Raw genomic sequence first — 27,494 nt, forward strand, 5'->3', positions numbered from 1 at the left:
GGGTTTTATCACAATTTCAGAGTTGCGTCTGAGTGTGGAGAGGGCAGAGAGTTCGTTTTTCTAGATGTTGAAGTTAACGTACTCCTTTCTTTTCACCAGATGCATCACATCCCTCATTACCACTTGTTCAAATGCCATGATTTTATGGGGCATCATATGTGCGGGAGGGTTAAAGGTGGAAGGAGGTCTGAGTCCAGTGCTAGCGAATGTAGGATTGAATGGATATTCATGAAATGATATTTCAATCTCACCTTTCTAAAGAATTGGTGGAGTTCAAGTTTTAAGTTAAAACTGTCTGGCAGATTAGTAGGGACAAATGACAGCCCTTTCTGTAAGTTGCTTCCCTCATCGACGTTGAGTGTGTATCCTGAGATATTCACTATGGGATTAAGGGCCTGTTGTCTTACCACCGGTAATGTTGCCGACGTGTTCTGATTTTGCCTTGTAGTTCTGGTGGGAAGTGTACTTGCTTCCTCCCTCTGCCCCTGCCCCTGTTCCATGTTGGTTCGGTCATACCCGTGGGGTGAACCCAGGGTCGTCCCCTTCCCCTGTAATCTGACCATTGTGGTTGTTCTAAAAAAAAAGGGGTTTGTGGCTCGCTGTGTCCAGGTGTATATGTACCTGTGCTTGTCCTGGTCTCTCTGTTTCACTATCTGAACTGTTGCTAAATGAGGAATTAGAAAAGGTGTTAAATCTTCTGTAGCCTCCTCTTCCTCTTCTTGTGTATCTTCCTTGTGTGTCTTGCTTATGGTACCCTTCCTGAAGGTATGGATATGTAGTTAATTTATTGTATTGTTGTATGTCACGTTCTTGTTTCTCTAGTTTATTAGCTTGTGTGAAAGTCTTGAAATCCTTCAAAGTACGATCTAATCGCTCTAGAGCTTCTTTTGCGTTTGTCAGGGCTTTGTCCTCAAAAATCTCTTTCCTTAAATCTGAGATTTCTTTCATTAACCGTTTGATTTCCTCAAGGGCTGTTTCAACCCCTAGCACCATCCAGTGCCTACTGCATTTATTTGAGATAAAACTAAAGTTTTCTTTAAACTTAGGATTATCTATAAATATTGCAGGTTCATTGCGAACCTGCAATCCTACGGGGATGGTGTTTGCTTGAAGATATTTGGTTAGGCCGTGTCCATGTAGTCTCGTACGGATCAGTTTTTCTCAAGTCTCTCTAATTTGTTACTTTCTCATTAAGTGAGGCATCAAGGCCATACGTGGCTGTGTCTAGAAAACCAGACCCTAACTGCCCTTCAAGTACTTTGGCAATATAATCGTCACTGTAGGCCAGTGTTTCTTTTTCAGACATTTCAATGTACAAAGGTGAAAAAATGGGAAGGGGGGTGAAGAGTATATACTGTGTTAACGTAAATAAACAACCAGTTAATAAGAGTATTTACAGAAAACCCTCGCAGGCGTGCCTGCACAAGATAACCATTATAATAATGGGGTAACCCAAAAGATCAATACGGACCTGGGTACAGTACGGGAATGAAAAAATGGTCCGTGACCATGTGTTTATAATGAATTTAATTCGATAATCAACAATCGGTGCCGTGTAGAAGACATCCAGCACTGTTAACGGATAATTACACACAACAAAAGTAACTGTTTTATGCATATACTAGTTTCCTTGTATGCAAACTTAAGTCAGAAAAACACACATAAAGAAAGCACCACAATGTGTCATGAAATATCAAAACAGCATATTTATTTAAATTAGTCAAAAGTCACTTAATCCTCAATATTCATAGGTTGCGCGCGAAAAGGGGAGGTAAAGTAAAGAAGTGGTGGTGAGTAGTAAAAAGTGCAATTCAGAAGGTTAAAGAAAGCAATAGGATATTCAAAACAACACTGGTAACTGATACCAGAATATGGAAACCTGTCCACGTTATCACTTTAATTTACATGTATTCTGTAAACTGTGATGTGCATTTAATTTATTTTTACATGATGGGGGGGGGGAAACACTATTGGTACAGGTTGTGTTAAGGGCAGGCAGCGTCGACGTTTCGACTCGGCTGATGCAAGGCGGGAACTTTAGGCCTCAGCTGCGAGTCTTCATCAGGACAAGGGGTTGCAACCTATGATGGAGAATACTGAGTTAGATGTGCGCTGTGTGTGTATGAGGTGATTACTGCTAGGTCAGGTCAAAGCTTACTAACCTACACCTGGTACCAAGCCTGGCTACACAGCTGGAAGATCCAACAGTGTTTCCGGGCCCAGAGTCGCCAAAAGAAACAACATTCAATGTTCATTCTTTAGACAAACATCACTGAATCTGTAATTCATCCGTGAGGCAACAATTTCCTAAAATAATAAAGCCAAGTGTAAATGCAACTATCAGCAGATAAGGTAACATAAACAATTGATACAGCCGGTTTTCAATTCCTGGTGTGCCAATAATACATTACCCTCCATGGTCGCATGTGGGGTGGGCATCATGAGTGAGTCGCGCTGGCCAACTGTGTGTGATCTGGGGTATGAGGCTCGCCGTACACATGATATATACGTAGGTAAGGTAGCCCCAAAAAACGTGTAAACCTTCTCGTGAATTCGATATCACTGATAGATAAGGCACCTAAGTCACAGCACTCCGCACTTGATTTACACATGATATATGCGTAGGTGAAGTCGCCACACAGGCGTGTAACCCTTCTCGTGAATACGATATCCCTGGTAAACTAGGCACCTAAGTCACAGCACTCTGCACTTGGTGTACCTCGAGGGAATATTAAACCTATATATTTAACCTTCTGAATTGCACTTTTTACTACTCACCACCACTTCTTTACTTTACCTCCCCTTTTCGCGCGCAACCTATGAATATTGAGGATTAAGTGATTTTTTTTAAAACCTTTATTGTGAAAAGTAGGAGATACATGCGTAAGCCTACAACCATCGTGGCCGGCCACAAAGACAGTCAATAAAAACAGGATAACCGTAGATGAATCTACACTCAGGATAGTACAAAATACACCAGACGTGATTGCGGGGTCGCTACACAGGATATGAGGGTTTCATTTTAAATTTAGAAGAAGAGAGGGGGCTGCAACAACAAGGACTACACACCATACATAAGGAGATACAGTAGAAACAAGGGGGAACCACCCCATTTACCATCAGAGATAGGCTATGAGTTCGGCAAGTATAGAATTTGAGCAGCCGCAGCGGTAAGACTGGACAACAAGCAGTTTTACAGAATCAACATTTCTGGGTGTAAACCCAGAGAGCCCACCCCCAAGAACAGGAAAGAAAAGCTTGTGAAAACACAGAAAAGAAGAAGGTGTGCGACCCAGAGACAGCCAACCCTAGTAAAGAGGAAAGAACCCTCCCAAAGCCGGAAAAGAGCGATAGAGACCATAGAACAAAACAAACTAAAATAACAACCCCCCCCCCGCACCCTCCACCCGCACCCCTGTAATGGCTATGGCCAAACCCACTAACAGTGTGCCTTTCGCCCCGGAACTGCCCCACAGTAGGGAAAAATATAAAGAGTGGAGGAGGAGAGAGACAGACTCGCTCCCGGGCATTCAGCGCCCCCAGCCGGCAATCAAAACCTAAACGTACAAGGGGTCATCATTGAGCAAAATGTAGACAGACGGGACTATTGCGAGCGGAGCGGAAGCAGTAATAAGCATGGTACAGGATTGGCTAAAAAAACAGCACATTCCGCCCCCCATATCAGCAACATCCACTATAACAACCACGTTATGAAAACAGTACCCCATGCAGCATAAACCAAAAACAAAAATAAAAAGCAAAGTTACAGCAGACCCTCGGCCTCTTCTCACATAATCATTATAGTCACACAGGATGGGAACCAAAGCAGCAAAAGTCAGATCAGAGTATACTAGTCGCAAGGGACAAAATCAACCCAGCGCAGCATTAAGGAAGGCAACGTGTCGCGTAACCCTCACAGCCCCCAGCCCAAAAGACGAGGACCCGAAGGAGAGTTAGTCATCCCTGTCCAGTCTTACGTATATCACCAGATCCAGCAACATTACCAAACTCCAGCAAGTGCGACGGGCAAGACCCAGCTTGAAAACAGACCTCCCACACATCATGCAACGAGGTAACACAGGAGAACAACATGGCAATGTCCGAAAACGACAGGAGCAGCACCAGGATCTGCGGCAGCAGGTCGCAGGAAAAGGGTCCATAAGTCAAATGCAGTCCAGCGCCGCTGAACTGTCCAGTGCATCCAAGGGCACGATCATGGAATGTTACGAGGCACGGTGGTTCTGATCCTCCAGCTGCAGTAATGGGCGCCATCTTGAAGCTTCTGGGTGCCGAAGACGGCGTCTCGCCACGTGCTGACGGGTCAGCCGATCTCATTCGTTCCACCGCGAGGGCCACCCCGTCCAACTTGCCCCCCAGTAATCGGGCGCCCTGAACCAAGGTGTCACGGAGGGAAGCTAGGGAAGCCATCAAATCGCCAAGATGTAGATCCGGTCCGTGCCCCCCGTGTATCATATACCCCTTCTCCATAGTTGCACGGGGCCGAGCAGGGCCGGAGCGGGGCCGCGGCACAGGCAGCAAGGCGGCAAGCGGTGTAACCAAGAGCAATTAAAAGGCACCGCCGGGGTTAGTTCAGCTGAGCGGCGGCTCGTTGGAAATTCGGGCGCCTCCCGCCATGAGCGGGACAAAACACTTCTCGGCGGAGAACTATCGAAGACCGTGTCGCACCATCCGTCCACATGGAGGCAGAATGATATGCACGGTCCTCACACTTGCGCACAGTCCGCCAATATGGGCCCACCAGAAAAACTGCCGCTACACACCACCACGGAGCTGACCGGTCCCTCCAGGTCACCGGCGGCCGCTGTTATGCACTCAGGGACCCGCTTCAGTCCAGCCGAGGCCCCGGTCTCAGGGCCGTCGCGGGCCGCAAACTTCGCCGACCCTAACTCGCCTCCAGAAGCAGGCACGGACCTCAGGGCTTCACCCTCGGGAAGCGGACGCTTTCATGTCCCCGCGCACACCGTCTTGCTGCGGTAGTGCATAGAGGATGTGGTCTCAGGATGAGATGGTGATCGGAGCCGAGGGACTAAGCAGCCATTGCGGTTGCCGGCTTGGCTCCTCCCCCGATTAAGTGATTTTTGACTAATTTAAATAAATATGCTGTTTTGATATTTCATGACACATTGTGGCGCTTTCTTTATGTGTGTTTTTCTGACTTAAGTTTGCATAAAAGGAAACTAGTATATGCATAAAACAGTTACTTTTGTTGTGTGTAATTATCCGTTAACAGTGCTGGATGTCTTCTACACGGCACCGATTGTTGATTATCGAATTAAATTCATTATAAACACATGGTCACGGACCATATTTTCATTCCCGTACTGTACCCAGGTCCGTATTGAACTTTTGGGTTACCCCATTATTATAATGGTTCTCCTGATTCATAGCCCAGAGCAGGAAGGCGGGAGAAAAAGATATTCCCAGTCTTTCGTGCCTATGGCATACAAGCGGCTGAGTATAGAAGGCGCACATTGCACTTCCAGTCTGGAGAACAGAACAATAAGGTGTTTACCGGCCAGGCCAGTGCTTACCGATTATCTGCTGCTGAAATAAAATGTGCCAGGCAGGAAGCGCGGGTTTGTAGCAGTTCAATATTGCTTGTGCCACCTGCTTGCTAACAGGCTTTCCGGGACCTGCTGCTTGCTCCGGCACACGTTGCGCACGATCAATACCTCAGTGCAAGGCTTTGCAAGCGAGGTGACGTGCAGACGCAGTTCAGCAACAGCGTCATTATCTTTGACCTACCCCGTCCCAGCTAGGCTCAGTTAGGCCAATCTGAGCAGCTGGTTTTGGAGAGGGCAGGCAACTGCTATGAAAAATGGCCTAAGAATATTAAATGAGAATAAGAGGCTACAAAATTGAGATGCAAGGCACAAACTACTCATGGGCATTCGGCGAGCTACCGGTAGCTCGCGATCAACAGCCTGCATCCACAGGAAAGACTCCTGCAAAACAGTAAATCGTCACATTCCCCTTCTCTGTTACCCGCTCCAGTTGGGGGAAGTATTTTCAATCACTTGGAAGAGTGGCAGTCAGTCACAAAAGGCAAATGGTTCTTAAACTCTGTACAGAATGGCTTTCTCTTCACTTCAGGTCCCCTCCTTCTACTGTACCTCTAGCAAAAAATCTTGGTACCAGCTAGACCTTTTGCAGTTGAACGTCAATTCTCCAGTGCAAAAAGAGTCCCTTGAGGAGGTTCCACGTCATCAAAGAGAATCAGGAATCTGTTCCCATAACTTTCTAGTTAAAAAGAAAGGTTTGAAACAAGAGTTCAGACCCATTCCCCATCTTAGAACTGAGAGTGCTCAACAAATGTATACAGGTCAAAAGGTTCAGCATGCTGGCCCTTCACCAAATCTATCCACAACTGCATCAAGGAGATTCGATGTGTACAATAGACCTTCATGATGAATATTTTCACATTCCGATTTCCATAAAGTTTCGGACATTTCTCACTTTCAAAGTGGGATCTCTGCACTATCACTACAAAGTACAACCATTTGGGCTCAAATCAGCCCCACAAACCTTTCTATAATGTATGCCTATAGTCGTAGCATTCTTGAGAAACAAATTCTTTGTGTATCTTTACCTGGACGACTGTTGTATAAAGAGTGTCTCACCAGTGCAAACAAAGGGACATTTTCACATCTGTGTCAAGACACTCACCAACCTGGGTATTTGTATCAATTTGAAAATGCTACAGCATGCCTACAAACATTGTACTATTGCCATAGTGGACACACAGTCAGTAAGTGTGTATCCTTTGGATGAGACCCTATCATCAAACACTCTGAAATGCCACAATATTTTACAGGATCACCATCCATCTGTGAAGCTTATTGCTTCTTTACTGGGGATGATGGCTTCTTGCATCTTCATAGTACCTCATGCAAGGTTGCACATGAGACCTCTGTAGCAATGCCTGGAAGACCAGTGGAATCAACTCTCCAACCGCTGGGAAGGCAAGCTGACATTATTGCAGGCTGCACACTCCAGTCTCTCTTATGGAACCATCTGATGGCGGGGTTACCATTCCATCAGGACCCACCAAGTCAGACACTAATCACAGATGCCTCTCTCCAGGAATGGAGAACTCTCATGAGTTCCCTTCAAACCAAGGGTCTTTGGTTGGACAAGGAAAAGACTTGCCACATAAATATGCTGGAATTGAGAGCGGTCACCTTGCTCCAAAATCTTTCTTTCCAGCGATCAAAACCAACGTAATCCTTGTTCAGACCGACAACACTAAAGCAATGCATTACCGGAACAAACAGGGAGAAACCCACTCTCGCCATTTGGAAATGGCTACTAGCCAGAAACTTGCTGATAACAGCCATTCATCTGCCAGGCGTTTAAAACATGCAAACAGAATCTCTCAGTTGACACTTCCAAGAAAATCACAATTGGATTCTCAACGATGAGGTGTTACAAGAACTTTTTCACAAATGGGGTTTCCTCAAATAGGCCTGTTCATCTTCGCAAGAAACAGAAAATGCCACAACTACGTGTCCAGATTCTCCTAACCAGGGTCGAAGGGTAATAGCTTTTTGATGAGTTGGTCAGGGAAATTCTTCTCACATTTCCACCAACTCCTCTCATGCCAACAGTGATTCTCAAGCTGTTTCAATCCAAGACCAGAATTATTCTAATACCTCCAGAATGGCATCTCCATGGACCTTCTACATCTGGCGGAGAGGCCTCACAAGAAGTTGCCATGCAGACAACATCTCCCCTTTTAAGTTCGGATGACAGGTACTACATTCCAATCCTTTATCCCTGAACTTGACAGCATGACTACTTAATTCCTCCCATCTGGACATTTAGGCCTTTCTAAAGAATGTATGGACATTCTCAGAGAGGCTTAGAGCCCTTCCTCCCCGAGATCATATGCTTTCAAATGGAAAAGGTTTTTGTTTATGGTGTACAAAGAATAATCACAATCCAATTTCATGCTTGGAAGATGGAGTCATCCCGTATCTCCTTCACGAATATCTTTCTTCAGAATTCCAGTGGTGAAAGATTTTTTAGAAGGACTTCGAATAGTGTTCCCTTCAGTTAGGACTCCCACTCCTTCATGGGTTCATGGATACCGTACAGTGTTTCACTACAATAGAGTGAGAGTATATATATATATATATATATATATATATATATATATATATATATATATATATATTCAACGAGTAACACTCCAAACCACCTCCAGCTTTACAAAACCGGCGAAGGAGACGAACGGTCCACTATATGTTATGTGCCCACTCTTTTATAGCGCACGGCTACCCAAACGGGTGTCCCGGCGCTTTAGCAAAGAGATCAGAGACCAGTCAATCCAGCCCGCAACTCAGAAAGTCGTGATGATCATGCAGAAAAAAGCCACGTCTTTAGTTCTTTCCTAAACATCAGGAGACTGTTGGCTTTCCGCAAAGAGATCGGAAGCCCATTCCAATGGAGGGCCGCCAGATAGCAGAAGGACCGACCACCCATCCGAGCGCGTTTAAAGGAAGGGATCACAATCGTGGCAGATGAAGCTGAACGCAACACCCTCTTTGGGACATAAAAGGCCAGTCTCTTCCTAATGTACAGAGGGCCTACAGAATGCAGGGCTTTAAATGCCAGAGTCAAAGTTTTAAAAATGACTCTTTTGGAAATCGGTAGCCAATGTAACTCTTTAAGTAAACCAGAGGCTCCAGCTCTGCGTGGAAGGCCAAAAATTGCCCTTGCAGCAGAATTTTGGACTATCTGCAATCTTGCCATCAAATACTTCGGCAGGCCCGCATAGAGTGCATTAGCATAGTCGAAACGTGATCCAACTAATGCCTGCACCACAATTTTCTTATATTGCAGTGACAGCAGCGGCAAAAATTTCCTGAGCATCCGCAGGATGCTAAAACATTTCCCTGATAATACATTGATCTGGGATCTAAATGACAGATCAACGTCACAGATCACACCCAGATTTTTGGCCTGCGTTGACACCGCATCTGGAGGAAACATGTCTCGAGGCCACCAAGATTTCCAACATGGATCCGGAACGCAGCCAAAAAAAAGCAACTCAGACTTGTCTGAGTTGCATTTAAGGCTGCGTTGTTGAAACCATGAAAAAACGGAGTCAAGGCAGTCCCTGATTCTAGCCCCATCAAATGCCTCTCCCTTCCTGCAAGTAAACAGGAGCTGGGTGTCATCAGCGTAGGATATGACCTGGGCACCATAAGCCTCCGCCACCGCCGCCAGAGGGGCCATGTAGATATTAAAAAGGATGGGGCTCAGAATGGATCCTTGAGGAACCCCCACCCCTAGCGACGGCATTTCAGCGGAGAACGGTGGTGCCCAGATCACCTGTCGGCGGTCAGATAAAAAAGATCTAAACCAGTCCAACACCGTCCCGCGAAACCCGATCTCCTGGAGTCTTAAAAGGAGACCGTCATGCGGGACGGTGTCGAAAGCCGCCGACAGATCCAGCATGACTAATACAGCCTTACCTCCAAGATCGAGCGTCTCCCTGATAGCTTCAGTGACCTCCAGAAGGGCTGTCTCTGTACTGTAATTAGCACGAAACCCCGACTGTGTGTCATGAAGAAGGTTGTTGCTCTCGATATAGTTGGTAATCGAGAGCTGCACGTGTTTTTCAACAACCTTAGCTAGAGCAGGGAGAAGGGATATCGGTCTGTAATTAGCATGCGTCAAGGGATCTAAATTTGGCTTTTTGGCTTTTATATATATATATATACGGTTTTATGTTATGAAATTGCACATTTTATTTAGGAATGCTCAATTTATTTTCGCCATTTCACCGATCTACGGTATTATTTTGTTAGGGCTCCATTCTGGGAACCCGTTCTAAGATGGCGTCATTATTAGCTATCGTTGGGCTGGTCCCTTGTCCATGTTTACCATCGTAACACAACTTTATTAGGAGTTCTGTGTTTGTGTGGTCAGTAACATTGACAAAGGCTAACGCCGAAACGCGTCTTGTTTATTTGTGATAAAACCGTTTTCACTGCTACCCCCGGAGTGCTGTGTTCCTTTCCGACGGAGAGGATTTTGAGCGTCATATATATATATCCATACTCAAAAAACTCCTTCTGGACCACTCAGGACCCTTGAAGAGTGGCACTCACACCGGCAGAGAAAACCGGCAATTAAATGTTCCAAAGTACACACGAATCAGCGCGCTCTCAGGAAAGTAGAAAACAGCAGCTCCAAAGGTGTCTATGTTGTTTAATCCACAACGCGTTTCTCCACACGAAATGGCTTGATCACGTGAATATTGTACACACCAATCACCTCCTTTGTACTACACGTGTACATCAACATAGAAATAAGACTAATGTCACTGTGTTGAAAACAAATGGCGTAATTACTCATATGTTTATTACTCCATGTTCCCATAATATACGAACTGTTACTTAATAATTTTGTAACATGCACTGTACAAAAAACGTAATGGACACAGTGCGCATCAGTGTGCGCAAAACGTCCCCGATGATCACCGAGTCCGGAGACCCAACACCCCTGCAATATTAACCGCATGAGGCGTGAGTGTTGTTGAAATCGAACAATAAAGTTCAACATTCAAAAATTCAAGACAGCAAAATGCTGGGGTAAATAAACAAGACAAGCTATGCACGATATACTGTGCGTGCCAGGAAATGAGTAATTTATCCTCCCACAATGGGGCAAGGTGACATATACTGGACGGGAGTCCGAGTATGGCAGTGTTGGCATGTGCCAAGGCATATCAGTGTTATATCCGGAAACGTCACACTTGTTGGATCATGGTGACAGAATGATGAGCTAAACATAATAATAACAGTGCCGGACAGTGCCTGACTGTGCTTCTAAGATGTTGTCAGAGTCACACTAGAGTGAGGCAAGGTAATATATCAGAGTTCAGAAGCACACACTGTTCAAATAAAAATCGGCTGAAAAAACACAGTTCCAAACATATGTGTGTTACCCGTGATGATTAAGTGGTTATGGTGAGTGCAGGAACGTCCTGGTGCTCGTGAGAAAAAGAAGAAGAAAAGAAAGGGAGGAACGCCCGTGACAGGTGAGTGCAGGTGACTTGGGCCCCTCTCTTTCCTCCTAGAAAAGAACAAAAATAGAAAAAGGTTAAAAACAGGCTGCAAATACTTGTCAACCAGTTACAAATTACATATCAATGAAAAGCAAGGGCACAGGACTGTAAAAAGATTAAACAAGGAATGGATAATTATGAGGAAGCAAGGGTACATCACAAACATTATTCTTTGAGATGGACTGATAATTCTTCCTCTTGGTTAAGACCTCCCGGAGCCTTCGTTTGAAAGTCTATAATCATCTTGGACTCTCTCTGTCTTAATATGAGGACCCTATTACCTCCCCTTGAATTCTTGGCAACCTGTTCTAGGATGATGTAACTGAGTTCTTTGGTGTTAGAAAAATGATTCTCCCTGAAATAGCGTGCCACGGGGTATTTAGGGTCAAAATTGGTAATGGCCTGGGTGTGCTCCAAAATCTGCTTCTTTGCCATGCATGTGGTACTCCCAATGTACCACTTGTTGCAAGTACATACAATGGCATAGACCACGAATGTGGAGCTACACGTGAGAAATTGGGCGATGTTTTTGGTAATCCCATATGGCAAACCTGTTTGTGGCTCTTGCTGTGAGCACAGGCTTTGCAGTGGCCGCAAGGGTAAAATCCGTTGAGGCCCTGCATATTGGCTGGAGGGTATGGCGTAATGTCGCTGTGTACCAGCATGTCCTTGATGTTGCTATTACGCCGGTAAGTAATACTAGGTCTCTCCGGGATACTGTTCCCAATCACATTATCAGACCTCAGTACCCCCCAGTGTTTCACAATGATTTTCTTGATGGCCTGGGCATCAGAGCTATAAGTGAGTACTAATCTCGTGGTGTCATTTTCATTATCAATGTCTGTGGGATTGTCAGCAAGGGTATGTGACCTCTCTACCTTATTCGCTCTTTTGAGAGCAGTTTTCAATACCGAATTCGGGTAGCCCCTTTCCCTGAACCTCTCCAAAATTACCTCACATTCCAGTGTATATGATTGATTGGTATTACAATTCCGTTTGGCCCTCAGCAGTTCCCCGTACGGATTAGACCATTTGAGATTGTCCGGATGACTGCTGAGGGCATGCAAAATGCTGTTCCCAGCAGTTGCTTTACGATGCAAGGATGTGTGGACTTTGTTGTTTTTGAGTTCTAACTTGACATCAAGGTACTCAATTTCAGTCTTACTCATGATCCCACTGAGTACAATGTTGCGGTCATTGTTGTTCAACTTCCTGATGAAGTTGTCGGCTTCATCAGTAGACCCTTTCCATACAATGAACAAGTCATCGATGTAGCGAAGCCACATCGACGCGTTCATGAAGTCCTGATGGAATGTTGGATCAGACTATGTTCTCCTCCCAGCTTCCCATGAACAAATTGGCGAAACTAGGAGAAAAACATGACCCCATGGCTGAGCCATTCACCTGCCGATACAATGAGCCGTTAAACAAAAATATATTGTTGCTCAAACAATACTCCATCAGGTCAAGTAATGTGTGTGTGTTCACGGAATCTGATGTGTCTATTGGCAAGATATCGTCTGCATGCCTCCAGCCCCTGTTGATAGTCAATGATGGTGTACAGGCTCTGTACGTCAAGAGTAATGAACACAGAGTCCGTATCCCATTCCAATTTTTCAATCTTGTTCATAAAGTCCTTTGTGTCTCTCACCTAACTGTCTAAGTTGGTAACAAAATCCCTGAGGAAATGATCAATATATTTGGACACATGTTCTGATGCACTGCCACGAGATGAAAATATGGGTCTGCCTGGTGGTCTAGTGGCATGCTTGTGTACCTTTGGTAGGAGGTAAAGTACCGTGAGCACCGGGTAATCACATTTGAGGTAACAAAACTCTTCCCAGGTGAGGATACCTTTATCTCTCCACTCTAGTAAGAGTTCCCAAATTGTAGTGATGCTCTGGTTGTATCTCTCGGAATGGACTGGTTCATAGAACAAGCCATCAGCCAATTGTCTGTTGGCCTCCTCTAAATTTTGTTCCCGATCAAGAATTACGATATTACCTCCTTTATCCGCAGGACGGACAACAATCCTGTTGTCCTCCATGAGGGATTTAAGGGCCTGCCTTTGTGTGAAGGTTAGATTGGAATCACCCGTATGTTTAAACTTGTGTTTCTTATGTCTATGTTCATTCAAATTTTTATTCACACAGTCGTGAAAAGTATCTATGCTGTCATGTGGTAGTATCTGTGTAAAAGTGGATTTGGGTCTAAAAGCTGTGTTGGCAGCTGCATCAGTCATGATGTCTAGTTCAGGTAGTAGTTGTTTGGGGGTGATGGATGCTCCCTCCTCTATCTCACTGTTCCCCAATTCTACCACAGTCCTAAGGATTTCGGTGTCACTGATGTTAAATTCATAAAGATTAGATACAACGTTCTCAGTTTCACTCATACTGTTAGCACTGCCCTTCAATTTGTGCCATTTTTTAAGTTTGAGCTTCCGAATGTATCTAAAAAGGTCAATCCGATTGTCAGTATATGTGGAGGGGTAGGAATGGCAAAATGATAATCCAAGGAATAGGGTTATTTTTTCGCTGATACTCATACTTCTTTTGAATAAGTTATTAATAGTTTTGTTCACCATATTGTCATCCATCAGTATCCTCTTCTGGCGCGTCTGTTGGTTCCCATTGCACCACGACCCCTGCCTCTTTTGCCACTGTTGTCTGAGTATTGTTCTTCTGTTTTTTCGTTGCCTCTTCCGCGGCCCCTTCCTCGTCCTCTCTGTTCCCTTGTTTTGGGCATCGGTGTCTCCCTCGTTGTTAGACGACCCCTCCTCAGGGTCCGGTATTCATCTAAAAAAGTGACCTGTTTTTTACTAGGTTTGTTCAGTGTCTTATTGAGTACAGATACATCTGATTCACTTTCACTTGTAGTCACCACTTCATTCTCAGGGTTGACTCTTGAATCATCCAAGTTCATATTGGCCGAGCAGTCGCTTTTGTAGAGATGGTCGTATTTGTGACTAAAGGTCAAAATTCGCCCGCTATCATAGTCTCCATAGTCATGATTGAGTTTTCTCTTTGCGTGCTTTTATGTCATCTTCATGTTTGGCCAATCACTCTCGGATGGTCTTGAGAGCTTTCTCTAGGTTCTCGGTGTCTGTACATTGCTTGAATTCTTCCATCAGCTCATTGATTTCCTTAATGATGTTCTCTCGGTCTAACCATGCATATTCGACGAGGATTTCTATCATTCTCCTCGAGCTAGATGCTGAGTTGGTTGACCATTCTTCCAACATGAAGGGATTGGGCTTTTCATAGGTCGGTGTAGTGAAAATTCTGAGGCCCCTCGACACCATATTTTGGTCAACACCCCTGCAATATTAACCGCATGAGGCGTGAGTGTTGTTGAAATTGAACAATAAAGTTCAGCATTCAAAAATTCAAGACAGCAAAATGCCGGGGTAAATGAACAAGATAAGCTGTGCACAGTATACTGTGCGTGCCAGGAAATTTGCAATTTATCCTCCCACAATGGGGCAAGGCGACATATACTGGACAGGAGTCTGAGTATGGCAGTGTTGGCAAGTGCCAAGGCATGTCAGTGTTATATCCGGAAAAGTAATACTGTATGAGTTGGCAGACAAGTGCACAGCTAGTTGATCAAATGTATGAGGCAAAAGTTCAATCTTTAAAGTAGGTGCTCCTAGGTATCGTCCTCTCCCCGAGGGACGAGTAAAAGTAAAAAAAAAAAAGTGCTGTCAATTGAAAATTGATTGCATCCCTTAGGGAACACTTATATCTGTGGATCCTGTACCTCCACAATCTTAAAGAAACAATCTTGACAATTTGTTAGAATTTCGAAGAGTAACATTTTAATCCAATATTGTCATTGAAGTATGTTTCTCCACATTCTTAATGTGAATTCTAATATCCATACTTATTCTCTCCAGCTCCAATGCATTTCGGGCTGTGGCCCTTCGTCTGGGAGCATCTAAAGAAAACGACATATATGAGCACCTATATGTGTTCTTCCTGATCTTTCAACAGTCATATCAACTTAAATGTAATGAAAGTGCGTTCGCGGTGCAAGCTGTGGTAGTGCATGAATAATATCAAGGTATCGGTCTGTGCACGGTAAAAAGTGAGGAAGCATGCTGTTAACTGATTATCATTTGTTTGTGTGACAGAAACGGTTTTACGGCAAGAAAAACACAGGGTGTGAAGTTACGCTCTTAGTAAAAGCCACAATTTAAATGAAACGAAAGTGTTTAAATAAAGCAAAAGTTTTTTAAGCTAGCCGGAGTTCTATGGCGAGGGTGTCAGTAGAATCGCTATGTTATAATCAGACGTCGCTCGTTATAACTAAGCGCTGGACGCAGCTCTTCAAAAGCGTAATGGGGTACATGCAAGCTTGTTTGGTGGTTGTTAATAAAGTTAAAAAGAGTGCTCACAGACTTACGTTTGGAGAAGATAAACAAGCGTGTTCGCGCTGGATGTGAAAAGTTCGGCAAAGCGGTATAAAGCTGATGCGGAAGTATAAGTTGAATTAAACCCGGTATGCCGATCATGTGACCAGGAACATAAAGCTAGAAACGGGACTAAGATTAGTGCGAGTGAGGTGTGACAACGCTAATATTTGCTATACTGTTCAGAACGAACATAAATAATAAATGCAAATCAATGCAAAGGTAACAAATCACAGGTAGTGCAAAGAGGCAACATTACATGAAAAATGTTTAGAGGTGCTAAATACTGTAACAAGGAGACAGTCCAGAACTAATGATCCCACCATGGGGATTTATCAAGGTTATTATAGGTAGCAAGAAAATTCGATGCGTTCATTTAACCCATATGGTTTCATGGACTGAAGTCTGTAAATCCAATAATTCTTTCTTTGGAGTAAGTACTTGTTATTGTCTCGTCCCTCTACTTTATTTATGACTTCCAAAATCGTGTATTTAAGTTGTGAGACAGAGTGTTTCATTTCATCAAAATGTATTGCTACTGTCGATTTTTGGTTCTTAGTACGAATGTTAGACTTATGTTCATTTAAGCGTAGTTTGATTTTTCGCACGGTCTATCCAACATAAGTCTTTCCGCATGGACATTTTAGAAGGTAAACAACATTGCTTGTGTCACAAGTGCCAAGGCATGTCAGTGTTATATCCGGAAAAGTCACACTTGTTGTTGAAAATTGACACCTATTAATAGTGCATCCACCAGAGTCTTAAACCCATTCTGCATGTGGTGCCAATGTTCAAAGCGGTTTGGCAGCTCTTCCTTCCCCAGAATGAAGATAGCTCTAGTGAGTTAAGAATATAACACTTGACGGGTGTATGAGCAAGGGAATGTGAGTATTTTCTACAGATCATAATATGCATTACCATTTCTTTGCATTCATAGTGCTGCCATCATACGGTAAGCCATGTAAAAATGTACATGGCTGTTGCTCACAACTTAATGGGTCCTAAATAGGAAATGTGCTCATAAATCAAACACTGTTAAACCAGTACCAATTGGCCACAGAATGTAAACCACATATCCTATTGTCTGTTATGCACTTTGCTGTATAATAAATAAACTATGCCAGATTCAATACCACATTGCCCCTATTTGCAAAGGCAGACATCAATTGCCTTGTGTAAAAAAAGAGGAATGTCTGAAGCCTGTGTGTCTTTCTTCTGGTCCTGTCCTGATCGTTAATATTCAGTCCCCGATCATCTCCAGCAGTGCCCCTCAGGTCTGGTATTTTTTAGCAACTGGCGAGAACTGGAGAGAAGATCTTAGGCTGCTGCTTTATTGGGTTCTTTTTCATATTCTGGTATTCGTTCCGCCACTCCTGTCAAAATATTTCCGCAAAAACCAATTGTAGCAAATTCACCTCTCTATATAGTGCACCACACTGTGCAGAGAGGTCCAGGAGTCCCCTATTGGTTTACAGAGGCAAAAGTTGCTAATACTAACACTTTATTTTTGTGGTAGTGTGGTTAGCAGTTAGACTTATCAGAGGGTAGTGCTTGTCCGCATAGAGGCAATAAATGATACACACACTCAATGAACGTAGTTAAGACTGAATTAGAAAAATAGTACTTCTTTTCATATAAATATTTAGACCAAGAATTTCGTATACAGGATAAATACTTTTCTTAAAATGGAAAAATGACAGTAAATGCAAGTTTTATAATTGTGCATAGTTACGCACAATGCATTCTCTTTGCAAGGAAAAAGGCAATCAGAAAATCAATGCAAAACAGTTACTGTTGTGGTTCACCTTTTGGACTCCGAAGGTTTAGGGGCCAAGGTCTAAAGTTCCAAGGTCAAGTTCTCTGGAGCTTCCCGGATTTTACCAGGAGCAAGGGGACTTTGTAGCTGGCGGGCTGCGAAGGAAGTGGGGCACCTCCAAATGTAAAGCACATAGGGACTGGTAGGCAAGTTCAAGGGCTCTCAAAGGGGAGTAGAGGTCACAAGGGCTCTGAGGCCACGGGAGCACAGCTGGTTTCCAGCTGGCCGGGCGGGCTGGGTGTAGTGAAGTTGTGCAGCTGGGCAATGAGACACCTCGCGGTCAGGGACTGGCACCTTGGAGTGACTATTCTGGAACTTCTTGGCCACTGCTGAGGGGGATCTCCAGCGTCCTTTTGTCCCTCATCAGGTGCTGGCACAATGTAAAGTTGGAGTCCACATAGACTCTGTTTTGGAGGTTTTTGCAATAGGGGTCTGGTACCCCGGGTATTCGTACCTTTCAGCACCAGTGAGGGCTGGGGCCTCAGAACTTGGTGCAGAGGCCGAGCTGACTCTACAGAGCAAGTGTATCTTCGGCTGGCAGGGATGTTGGTCGGCCTGGGGTGCTGTACGATGCTGGATCAGATTTAGCTGTTTTGGGGACCTGCGGCTGCAGGGAGAAAGCTCAGCTATCTCAAGGGAGTCCTTGGTGATTTGCGGAGTGCTGATGACCCTCCAGGGTTTGAAGAGGCAGCAATGAGACGAGCTGGAGGATGGCAGTTGTTGAGTTCTGTGGCAGAAATCCAGAGTTTGCCCCCAAAGTCCACTATGAGGTCTGCAGTTCTCGGTCCAACAACGTTTTCTTCGTTCGTCTTCATCTTGTGTCCGCGGATATTTGTTTCAGGGTCTGGGGAGGCCACCTAATTTAGTGGCGTTTACAAGGGAGTGACAGGTAGTGGCCGATTGGGCCCATTACCTGGGGTGTCTACACCCTATATTATGTCCATCTCCTGTGGAAGGGGGACATAGCCCTGGCCCTCATTAGAAAAGTCTCACCATCTTCAAAATGGTGGGCACTACAAAATGTACTTCGCCTTGCCTCCAGCACCTGAGGGGTGGAGTGGGCAGAGGGGGGGGGGTAAACCTCCCAGTCATTATTTGTTTTCGTGCCGGTCTTCTCTTCAAAAGGGGTGAGGACGGGGGGGCTGCTACTTCTATCAGGTGAAGCTGGGGTTGCGTTTCAAAGGCGGCTTTGAAGCTTCTCGCCACAGATGGCTCTTCCTAACCGAGGAAGAAGGAAACATGTCCAGCCTGGGTAGGCATTGTTTTCGACCTCTGAGCGTGGAGTTGCTCACCCCATGAGGTCAAAACTCTGTCCGGGGGTGACAGGCTGGCTTAGGCGAGTTGGGGACCACTCTAAGGGTTGGTGGGTTTCAGGGGACCCCTCTAAGGGGTCCTCTGTGTGCAATTATTAACCGCATCGCTGCTAGAGCGATTCCGCTGCTGTGCTGGACAGCAATAAAAACGGGTGTGTCATGAGCACAGAAGCACTGTACTGCATGACGAGCTGAGCTCGTCATGAGCATGGAAGGGGTTAATAAAGCTGACACTGGATCCAGTGCAAGTTTATTAAGAGGAGATGTTTGGTACCAAATATCCCACAACACAGTGAAGCCATCATGGAGCTGGGGAGCTCGTAATGACGAGTGTCCAGCCCATGTACACCCTTTAGCTTCCCTGTTCACTTACAATATCCAAGAATCAACATGGATATTGTAGGGGCATATCTTCTTGTACAGATATGTCCTCACAGGAGATATAATGCACCCTGCTTTAGGATTATAAGGTCTGCTAAATGGGTGGCATACCTTTATACCATTCAGTGTCTGTGAGCATGGCATACATGGATGTGTGCCCTGTCGACTGTTCGGTTTTGCCTGCACTAAGGCAAGTAGTCTGCACTGCAGTGGGAGTGTACATGGCCTTGGTGAGGAGATCCTAGGGTGTCACAATGTGTGCTACTACCCTTGGTGTCCCATTTCATTGCCAATGCTCTAGGTACCAGAGGTACCATTTACTTGGGACTTACAAAGGCCACTGAAGTTGGGCCAATTGAGAAACAAAAGGTACAGTTTAGGAAAAGAACTCTGGCACAAGGGACCTGGTTGGCGGAGACCCTGTGCTTTTCCAGTCGAAATGACATCATTTTCCAGGCAAAAGGTTGGGGCTAATCATGTCCAAAAAAAGGCACTTTCGTACACCAATCCCCTATCTGACAAGCGTTTGGGGTCTATAATATATGCTGTTCTGAAGAAAGTTTACTCTAATATTAATAATGATAATATCTAGCGATAATATTAAGAGGTGAACAAAACTTGGTCTGAATCTGAAGTTCAACTACCTCATTACTAGGGTCACCATGTTTATCAAGGTTTTGGCCATTAATACAAATGCAAATTAAATGTGAACTGCACTGTGAGGATGACTTTCTCAAAGAACCTTAGTATTTGCCACATTTTAAATGGCAGCACTGATGCTGCAAGGCATGTGAAGTTTACACCAAGTGATACTTGTGTCTGTAAATACGACATTTGGTTTGATGGATGTTTTAAATATTAAGGCTAAGATCATTTTCGTGATAGAGGTAATAGAATCTTTGTTGCAGGTGACAGGGCCACCAGATCGATGTGAAGGTTTTGAAATGGATAACAAAGCCAGCTGTGGTGCAGTGTGTAGTACAAAACACAAGTGTGATCTGCTGGAAGAACTCAAAAAACCTCATGCAGCAGTTGAGAAGGTTAGCCATTCCTGTTCTTGAATTAAAGATAATAATGCCTCAGCAGTGTATTTTCCTGCAAGACCTTGAGAGTCTGTCTGTAGATTTATACTGTGCACTCAGTCATTGGGATAGGATCTAAATTAGCAACTCATGTACAAAGAACCATTTTCTTTTGAAAACCTTTGTGAAACTTTGCTCATTGAGGATGTATTTTCATGATGGGACAATCTTCATTATGTTTTCTAAAGTGTTTTCAGACAAATTCCAGTGGTGTCTCACACATGTGGCTATTTGAGAAGTGCCTCGCCACTTTCATCCCGTTCACGCTGAGGGTTTAAAGTTGTGCAGCACCAACTCACTGAGGCACAACGGTGACCACAGTGAGCAGCAGTGAGCATACAGCAATAATGTGCATATAAAAGGAGGAAGAATGGTCAGAATCAAGTTATTCATGAATTGTCAGAATTGAGTTATTCATATACTTGCATATCAAAGCAGAGGTGCACTGACGGCGTGGTAGCTCATACTGCCCCAGTATTGGAACTTTCATAGATTCCCATGCTTTGTATCATTCCCCCGTCGTCAGCCTGGGAGCCTCAGTAAATAAAAAATACCATAGCAGTATGTACAAAAGAGAAAGTAAGGCCTAGACCTCATCTCATTTTGTAGCCAATTCTCCTCTTTGTGTAAAAGAGACCAAAAGTTTGCAACAGCCAATCAGATTAGCCTCACCCCATAGAACCCTCAGGAGAGAGCCTCAGATTTTCTACCGCACGTTGTGCTAAGGGAGTCTCCTCTGAGCTCTGCTCAGTTTTCTCTTCAGTTGGATTTCTACTACCCTTTTTTATCTTCAGGATGTCTGAAAATAATGCTATATTCAAAGCCTGTGCGACTTACTCAAAGAAAAGACTTTGTGGAAGATAAGCATAAAAATTTTATTTATTGCTTATACCCGGACCACAAAGCGACTGAGTGTAAGATCTGCAGAACCTTCTCAACAAAGACCCTGAGGGACCGGGAAGGAAGACTTCTGACCTGGCTGCAGAAGATGAAGTCTCGGAAAGAGGTTTTGTCCAGTGACAGTGAGGACTCCTCCTCAGCTGCTTCTTCAAGGAGGTCGACTAAAAGGGGTAGGTCTTCCCCCTCTACATCTGCAGAACCTCCTGCTAAGGCCTCTCAAAAGACCTCTGAAAGGTCTAAAAGGCTTCGTCCCAAAAAATCTCCTCACCAGTCAAAGGAGAAAGGGGGACTTCTTCCTGAGGTGCCATCTGTAAAAAAAGGCAAGTCAAAGCCTTTCTGTGGCTTCTTCACCTTCAGAGAAAGAAAAGGTGTTCAAAAAGCCTTCAAGTCCTCCTCAGGAAGCAAAAGGAGAGAAGAAAATCCGTGCGTCGACGACAGTCTCCTCAGGTACGTCGACGTCGATGACAAAATCTCCATTGCCTTCAGTTGCAACTCCGTCGACGAGAGTGTCGACGACGACATCGTCGACGATGACTTCAACGTCGACAGTTCCAGCTTTGAATTCGTCGACGAGGCCTTCAATCTTGCCGTCGACGATTGCGTCGAAGACGGCGATGATTTTGACATCCACCTCGTCGGCAATCCCGTCGACGATCAGCCCTCCGTTGACGGCTGTTCCTCCGTCGACGACGGTACTTTCTCCAGTGACGACGACGATTTCCTCGTCGACGACACCGTCGACGATCCAGAAAGTGAGGATCTGTATAAGGAAAAAACTGATTACACCGGAAATGAAATCACCCCGTAGGGTGACACCTTTGCCTCCATCTCTTCTGTTTGATGAGGAATATTCGGATGAAGATGAAAGTCCGTATGGGGATGCATATAGTCCTTCACAGCTTCAAGTAAAGTATCAGGACTCGGATTCTGACGATTATTTTCTGGATCAACATCATCCAGAGTTTCAAAACACTCCTCAAGATACGCAACAGCGAGCATCTGGCCAGGATTTGGTGGCCATGCCATCTTCATTGATAGCTGATTTGCAGTTGATGTTGCTAGATTATAAAAAGAGGTTCCCATCTCAGACCTCAGAAGTCGTTTCACCTCCTCTGCCTCCGCCTCAGCAGGCTCAAAAACAAGGGGAACAGCCTGGGACTGATGGACATGATGTAATCACAGTGCCTGATAATGATGATGACTCTTCTGATGAAGACCAAGATAGGGAGCAGGTTGGAAACCCTGACACTGAATGGGACGACTATGTTATCCCTAACCCGGCATCTCCTTCTTCGGACCCTGTAGATTCGCCTCCTGCGGACATAGGGGGTTTCCATAATCTTATGGAAAGGGCATCAAAAAGATTTAGCCTTCCAGTTCCTGTCATGCAGTCAGACTGCTTTCTCTACGACTTCAAAGAGCCCTATAAAAAGCCGATCCGTTCCATACCAATTGTGGAACATGTTTGGAGTGAGGGCAAGAAGGTGATGCAGTCTCCAGCTACCGTGACTCCGGTTCTACAGCGGCTGGAGAAGAAATATAAGGCCCCGGATTACAGTCCTGCATGTTTAATTTGTCTACCTAAACCGGACTCGTTTATTTCTCAAGCTGCACAAAGGAAGTCAAGGAACCCTGCAGCACCTCTAACGGCACCGCCAGATAAAGAAGGCAGACGATTAGATAATGTGGGGAAGAGATTCTCTTCAATGTCTAGCCTTTTAGTTCGAGCTTCGAACGTACTCGCAATTTTGGGGCGATACGACCGCCAAATGTGGTGTGATCTCTCTCCTTTTATCGATCAACTTCCGGAGAGTGCCAAGATAGAAGCAAGAAAAATTCTAGAAGAGGGTGAGAGGTCATCAGCGGAAATTATAGATTGTGCAATGGATATTGCTACACGACTTTCCGGGCCTTAGCGGGATCAGCAGTCCTGAGGCGTCAGGGTTGGCTGAGATGTACTTTCGGACGGAGGTGCAGAACAAAATTCTGGATTTACCATTTGACGGAGACATGCTATTTGGTAAGCATGTGGATGATGCCCTACAGGACATTGAAAAAGACACCGAAACGGCGAAGTCATTAGGCACGCTCCAATACCATAAAGTACCTTTCCGGGGAGCAAGAGGCAAGGGATTCTCCACATAGAGGGGAGGCTATCAGCAGTGATACTCCTCCTATTCGCAATCCTCGCAATCTTATATGCCTCAATATTCCCAGAGGCAAAATCAATCTGCGTCTTTCTCTCGCCAATTGTCTAGAGGTAGACAAGGGCGTCAAGGGAGGGACACCTCTAAACGCCAATAGCGGCTTCCAGGCTCTGCCTACTGTTCCTTCACCTCTTGTTTCAAAGATAGGGGGAATATTTACAATTTTTCTCGATTGCTGGAGGATCATAACAACAGATCAGTGGGTCTTACAGATCATTCTTTTGAGAGAAGTAAATCTTTATTTGGATATAAAATAACATCCTTAAAAGAAACACCAACAACGATACACAATGTAAAAAGAGAAAACAAAAAACTAGAAACACATAAGCAGCGATGGGTAAGTACAGGTCAGAGACATTATACAACTCCCCATTGTAAACAATCCAAATAGCATTAAACTAACTTTAAAAGGGAAGAAAGTTATGGTACCAGTAATTAGCAATAATGGACTTGTGAACCAAACAACCGTTAGCAAATAGTTACAAATATTAAAAATGAATACGAATAAAAATAGCAGCAACAGTTCAATAGCAGCGAGTTGTAAGAAAATGCAAAGATAAAAAGACTTTTTAACAGTTTAAAAATCTTGCAATTTGATTTAGGTTGTTGTCAACAGGAGGCGATATGCAAGGCGAATGTAGGTTGTGAGGCCTATGTTTAAATCTGTGTTTTCTGGGCTTAGGGCCGCGATGATTGCCTGTCTGCAAGACCGAATTCCCAGCCTGTTCCACTCCGCTTTCAATTTGAGTCTGCGCAGTGACATGAATGCTGGGCAGAGACAAATCACATGCTCCATTGTTTCAACCGTCCTTCCGCACCCTCTGCACAATAGTACATCGGACGTACGGCGCCAGCCTGGCAGATCTTTTAGAAATTTCCAGTCAACGAGTCTGATGGCCATAAAACTACGTTTTAGGTGCCGAGAATACGTGCATGACAGATAGGTTGCGGGAGCTAAACACCCGTACGAGTTCATAATAGTCCAGGCGTGTCTACGTTTGGCAAGGAGGTTTTTATCAATAATGAGGGAACTCATTCTGACACATTTCTTGACGGTGCTTTTAAACACTGACACGCTGGGGTTGAGGTCCCATAGGTCCCCTACAGAGAGTTCTAGGATGGAATCTTTAAAAAGGCAACCATACGAGCCTCCTGGGTTTTTCTAGCCACACTAGTGACTCCAGTGAGCCTGCGACTGCTTGTCTCAGTTTATGGCAAAAATTTACAAACGTGCCAGTGCTAGAGACTTCGTAGTTTAGTAGGCCAAGTTCTAGCCTAATCTGAGCAGCAGAGGCGCTTTTGGGCAAGCGGAGGACCTTTTTGTAGATTTTGGTGACATGTTGGTTTAGAATCTTATTTAGTTTACCCTTAAAAGTCTCAATGCCATATGACAGTGTGGGCCAATTTTTGCTCTCATTACCTCCAGTAAAGGTGTTAGGCTTGGGCCGGCCAACTTTTTTGAAAGCTTTGAGAGGGTCACCTGTAAGGTCACAGCTTTAACTGATATCTCCTTACGTTGTTTAGCCAGTTGCCCCTTGAGTTAAGGTTAACCCCTAGGTATTTATATGTGCTTCCTACTGCAATACTCATGTTGTTGTACAACCATCTTCCCCCGGCTTTTCTTTTTTCACCGAAGGTAACCACTTGTTTTTTCTTTAGGTTAACCTCTAGTTGATTTACAGTGGTGTAATTGTATAGTTTAGCCAGGAGCCTTTGTAACCCTACTCGTGTGAGACTAAAAAGCACTAGATCGTCAGCGTAGAGCAAGTTGCTTATGGGAACTCCACCCATCTTTGGTGGGTGACTGTTGGTTCCTTCTAGGGCTGTCGGCAAATCGGCTATAAACAGATTAAAGAGAAGCGGGGCCAGCACACAACCCTGCTTGACACCCCTGGTTGTCATGATTTTCCGGGAGAGATGTGTGCCGGACCCCAGCTTCACCTGAACCCATGTATCCGAGTGTAACTGAATAATTGCCTCCAGGAGTTTTCGTGGGATTCCCCATTTCTTTAACTTTTCCCATAATGCTGCCCTGGGGACCCGGTCGAAGGCGGCTTTAAAATCAACGAAACAACAAAAAACCGCCCTGGATGGGGCGCAAACTTTGTCAACAATTATGGCCAATGTTAATAAGTTGGTCATGGTCCCGGATTTAACAGTGAAGCCTGTTTGAGTCATTGGGATCAAGTTGTTCACGTCCGCCCATGCTCTCAACTCATTCAGGAGAATGCCAGCATAGTGCTTAGCCTCAATGTCCAAGAGAGCAATTAGTCTGTAGTTATTTGGGGATGAATGGGAGCCTGATTTATAAATTGGGTGGATTATTGCCCCACGCCAGGAATCCGGTATAATTGAGGTTCTGAAAGAGTAGTTAAAAAGGTTGGTTAGATGACCCGACCAAAATGGTATATTTGATTTAAATAAATTCTGTGTTAACGGCCATTGGGGCCCGGGGCTCCATCCGATCTTGCTTTTAACAATACTGTAGTGACTCTTTCTTGAATGATCTGGAGGTCGTCGGTGCATGGGTCCAAGCAATCAATGGACCCACTCCAGCTGTTGCTCGTACCTGTTTGCGTCAGCCTGAGAGCACATGTATCTGTAAGCACTGTTCCTTCTGGGGACTTAAAGTGCTCTGCCAGAAAAGTAAACCAACTGGCTTCTTGAATGTTAGCTGACCCAGAGCTGCACTTGCTGGAGTTTTGGCGATTAATTAAGGCCCAGAATTTTCTTGCATTGCAATTTTTGCTTTCCCATAGTAATTTGCACCAGAATTCATTTTGTTGAAGTTGTTTTCTTTCTGTACTGCCTGCCTGAACAGTTTTTGTGCATATTTATACGCCTTAAGGTGCTCGACATCTCCCGGAGATTTCATTAAAGACCGCAGGGCGCTGTTACTAGATGTCTTCAGTGCCCTTGTTTCTCGTGAGATTGAGTGCTGGCGACTAGCCGAGTCCATCTGATAGTGGTGTTTGATTGGGAAAAGGGATATCAGTTGTATGCAAGGCGTCAACCATGCTGCGGCTGGAGAAAACCCCGGGTCAGAACAGTCTGAAATAAAAGCCTGGCTTGCCTCCTTAACGAGGGGTATTATGTCGTCGCTCCATCTTAGGCGTTTCAAATTGTCACAGTGTATTCCTGTGAATGAGTTTGGAGCGGTTTTGTGGAACTCTGGATTTATTTTAAGGATTACGGACTGAGGTCGATGGTCGCTTTCAGTTCGCGGGTGGATGCTAAAGTTGCCCAGATGTTTCAGCAAAGCCGAGTTGCAGATGGTATAATCTAAATAGGAGTGCTTGCGGCCATTCGTCCAAGACCAATTTGGAGGAGTGTCATTTTTGGATCTTCCATTCATTACCAGAAATCCTGCGCTGTGGAGTTGCAGCACGCAGGGTTCTCCCAGACCGCAGTAGCCTTGGTTTGGTTGTTTGGACTGTTCTTCTACCTCTACAAATAAAAATGGGGTTAGCCCTTCACAATCTTCTGTATTACCTTGAAATAGATTGGTGTTGAAGTCCCCTGTGATTATACAGTCCTCGTGAGATTGATCCGCAGCCAGGGCCCGCACAATTTTCAGTAGACGAGTTAGATGGCTCTTTTTTGTGCGGGTACTGGGATTGATGTAGATATTAAGCAACAGGAGTGGACGTTGTTTGCTCCACGAATAGATTTTGACACCCAGTAGCCAGTCTTCGTCGAAATTTAAGGACACAATCGGGCCTTTTAGATTTTCTGAGACATAGATCGACAGGCCCCCTTTGGGGTGGCCGAAGAGACGGTCTCTAATTGCTGGTTTCCAAAATTCAATGAAGCCTGGCACTGGGGAGTTTTGGGTGGCCCATGTTTCTTGAAGCGCTATTACTGTGTGCCCAAATATAAAAGAGTGTGTATCCAAGTTAGTGTTTTTGTTATGGAAACCACTGATGTTCCATGAGCACAAAGTAAATGAGGAATCCCGGCCCAAAATTGGGGGCTTTACGAGTGACACAGCTCGGGATGTCGGTAGGACCGAGGTCTTACAATTTGAGTTTAAAAGAATAGATTCTCGGGGTCAGGCCATTTTGTTGCAAGACAGGGCTGCTGGGAGCCTCCTCCAGTCTTGCGTTTTGTCCAGGTTGGAGATTATGTTCAAGGGAATTGGGTTCCCCTCCGTTGTCCCCAGGGCGTTTCTTAAAATGGAATAAGGCCTAGGTTTGGCTCCTGGTGCTATAGTTTCGGCTTTTTTCAGGGTGTCCTGATGGTTAAGCAGCTGCAGAGGATAACCTGGCGGGTTATGGGAGTAGATT

General features: G+C 44.8%; 1 protein-coding gene across 7 annotated transcripts in view; it reads left to right on the plus strand.

Moving 5' to 3' along the window:
• The window catches only part of EFCAB8 (EF-hand calcium binding domain 8), a 1,715,964-nt gene that overhangs the window by 1,253,009 nt on the left and 435,461 nt on the right, over positions 1 to 27,494 (plus strand). For 6 of the 7 annotated variants that reach the window (XM_078651814.1, XM_078651813.1, XM_078651812.1 and 3 more), the window contains one exon: positions 19,928 to 20,059. The exons of the other annotated variant lie outside the window; for it this stretch is intronic. In XM_078651814.1, the coding sequence (XP_078507940.1) occupies positions 19,928 to 20,059 (132 nt within the window). The remainder of the gene's footprint in view (positions 1 to 19,927; positions 20,060 to 27,494) is intronic. 7 annotated transcript variants of the gene reach the window in all.

Source organism: Lissotriton helveticus, chromosome 7, assembly GCF_964261635.1.
Source record: "Lissotriton helveticus chromosome 7, aLisHel1.1, whole genome shotgun sequence".
In the NCBI taxonomy this organism is placed as follows: Eukaryota; Metazoa; Chordata; class Amphibia; order Caudata; family Salamandridae; genus Lissotriton; species Lissotriton helveticus.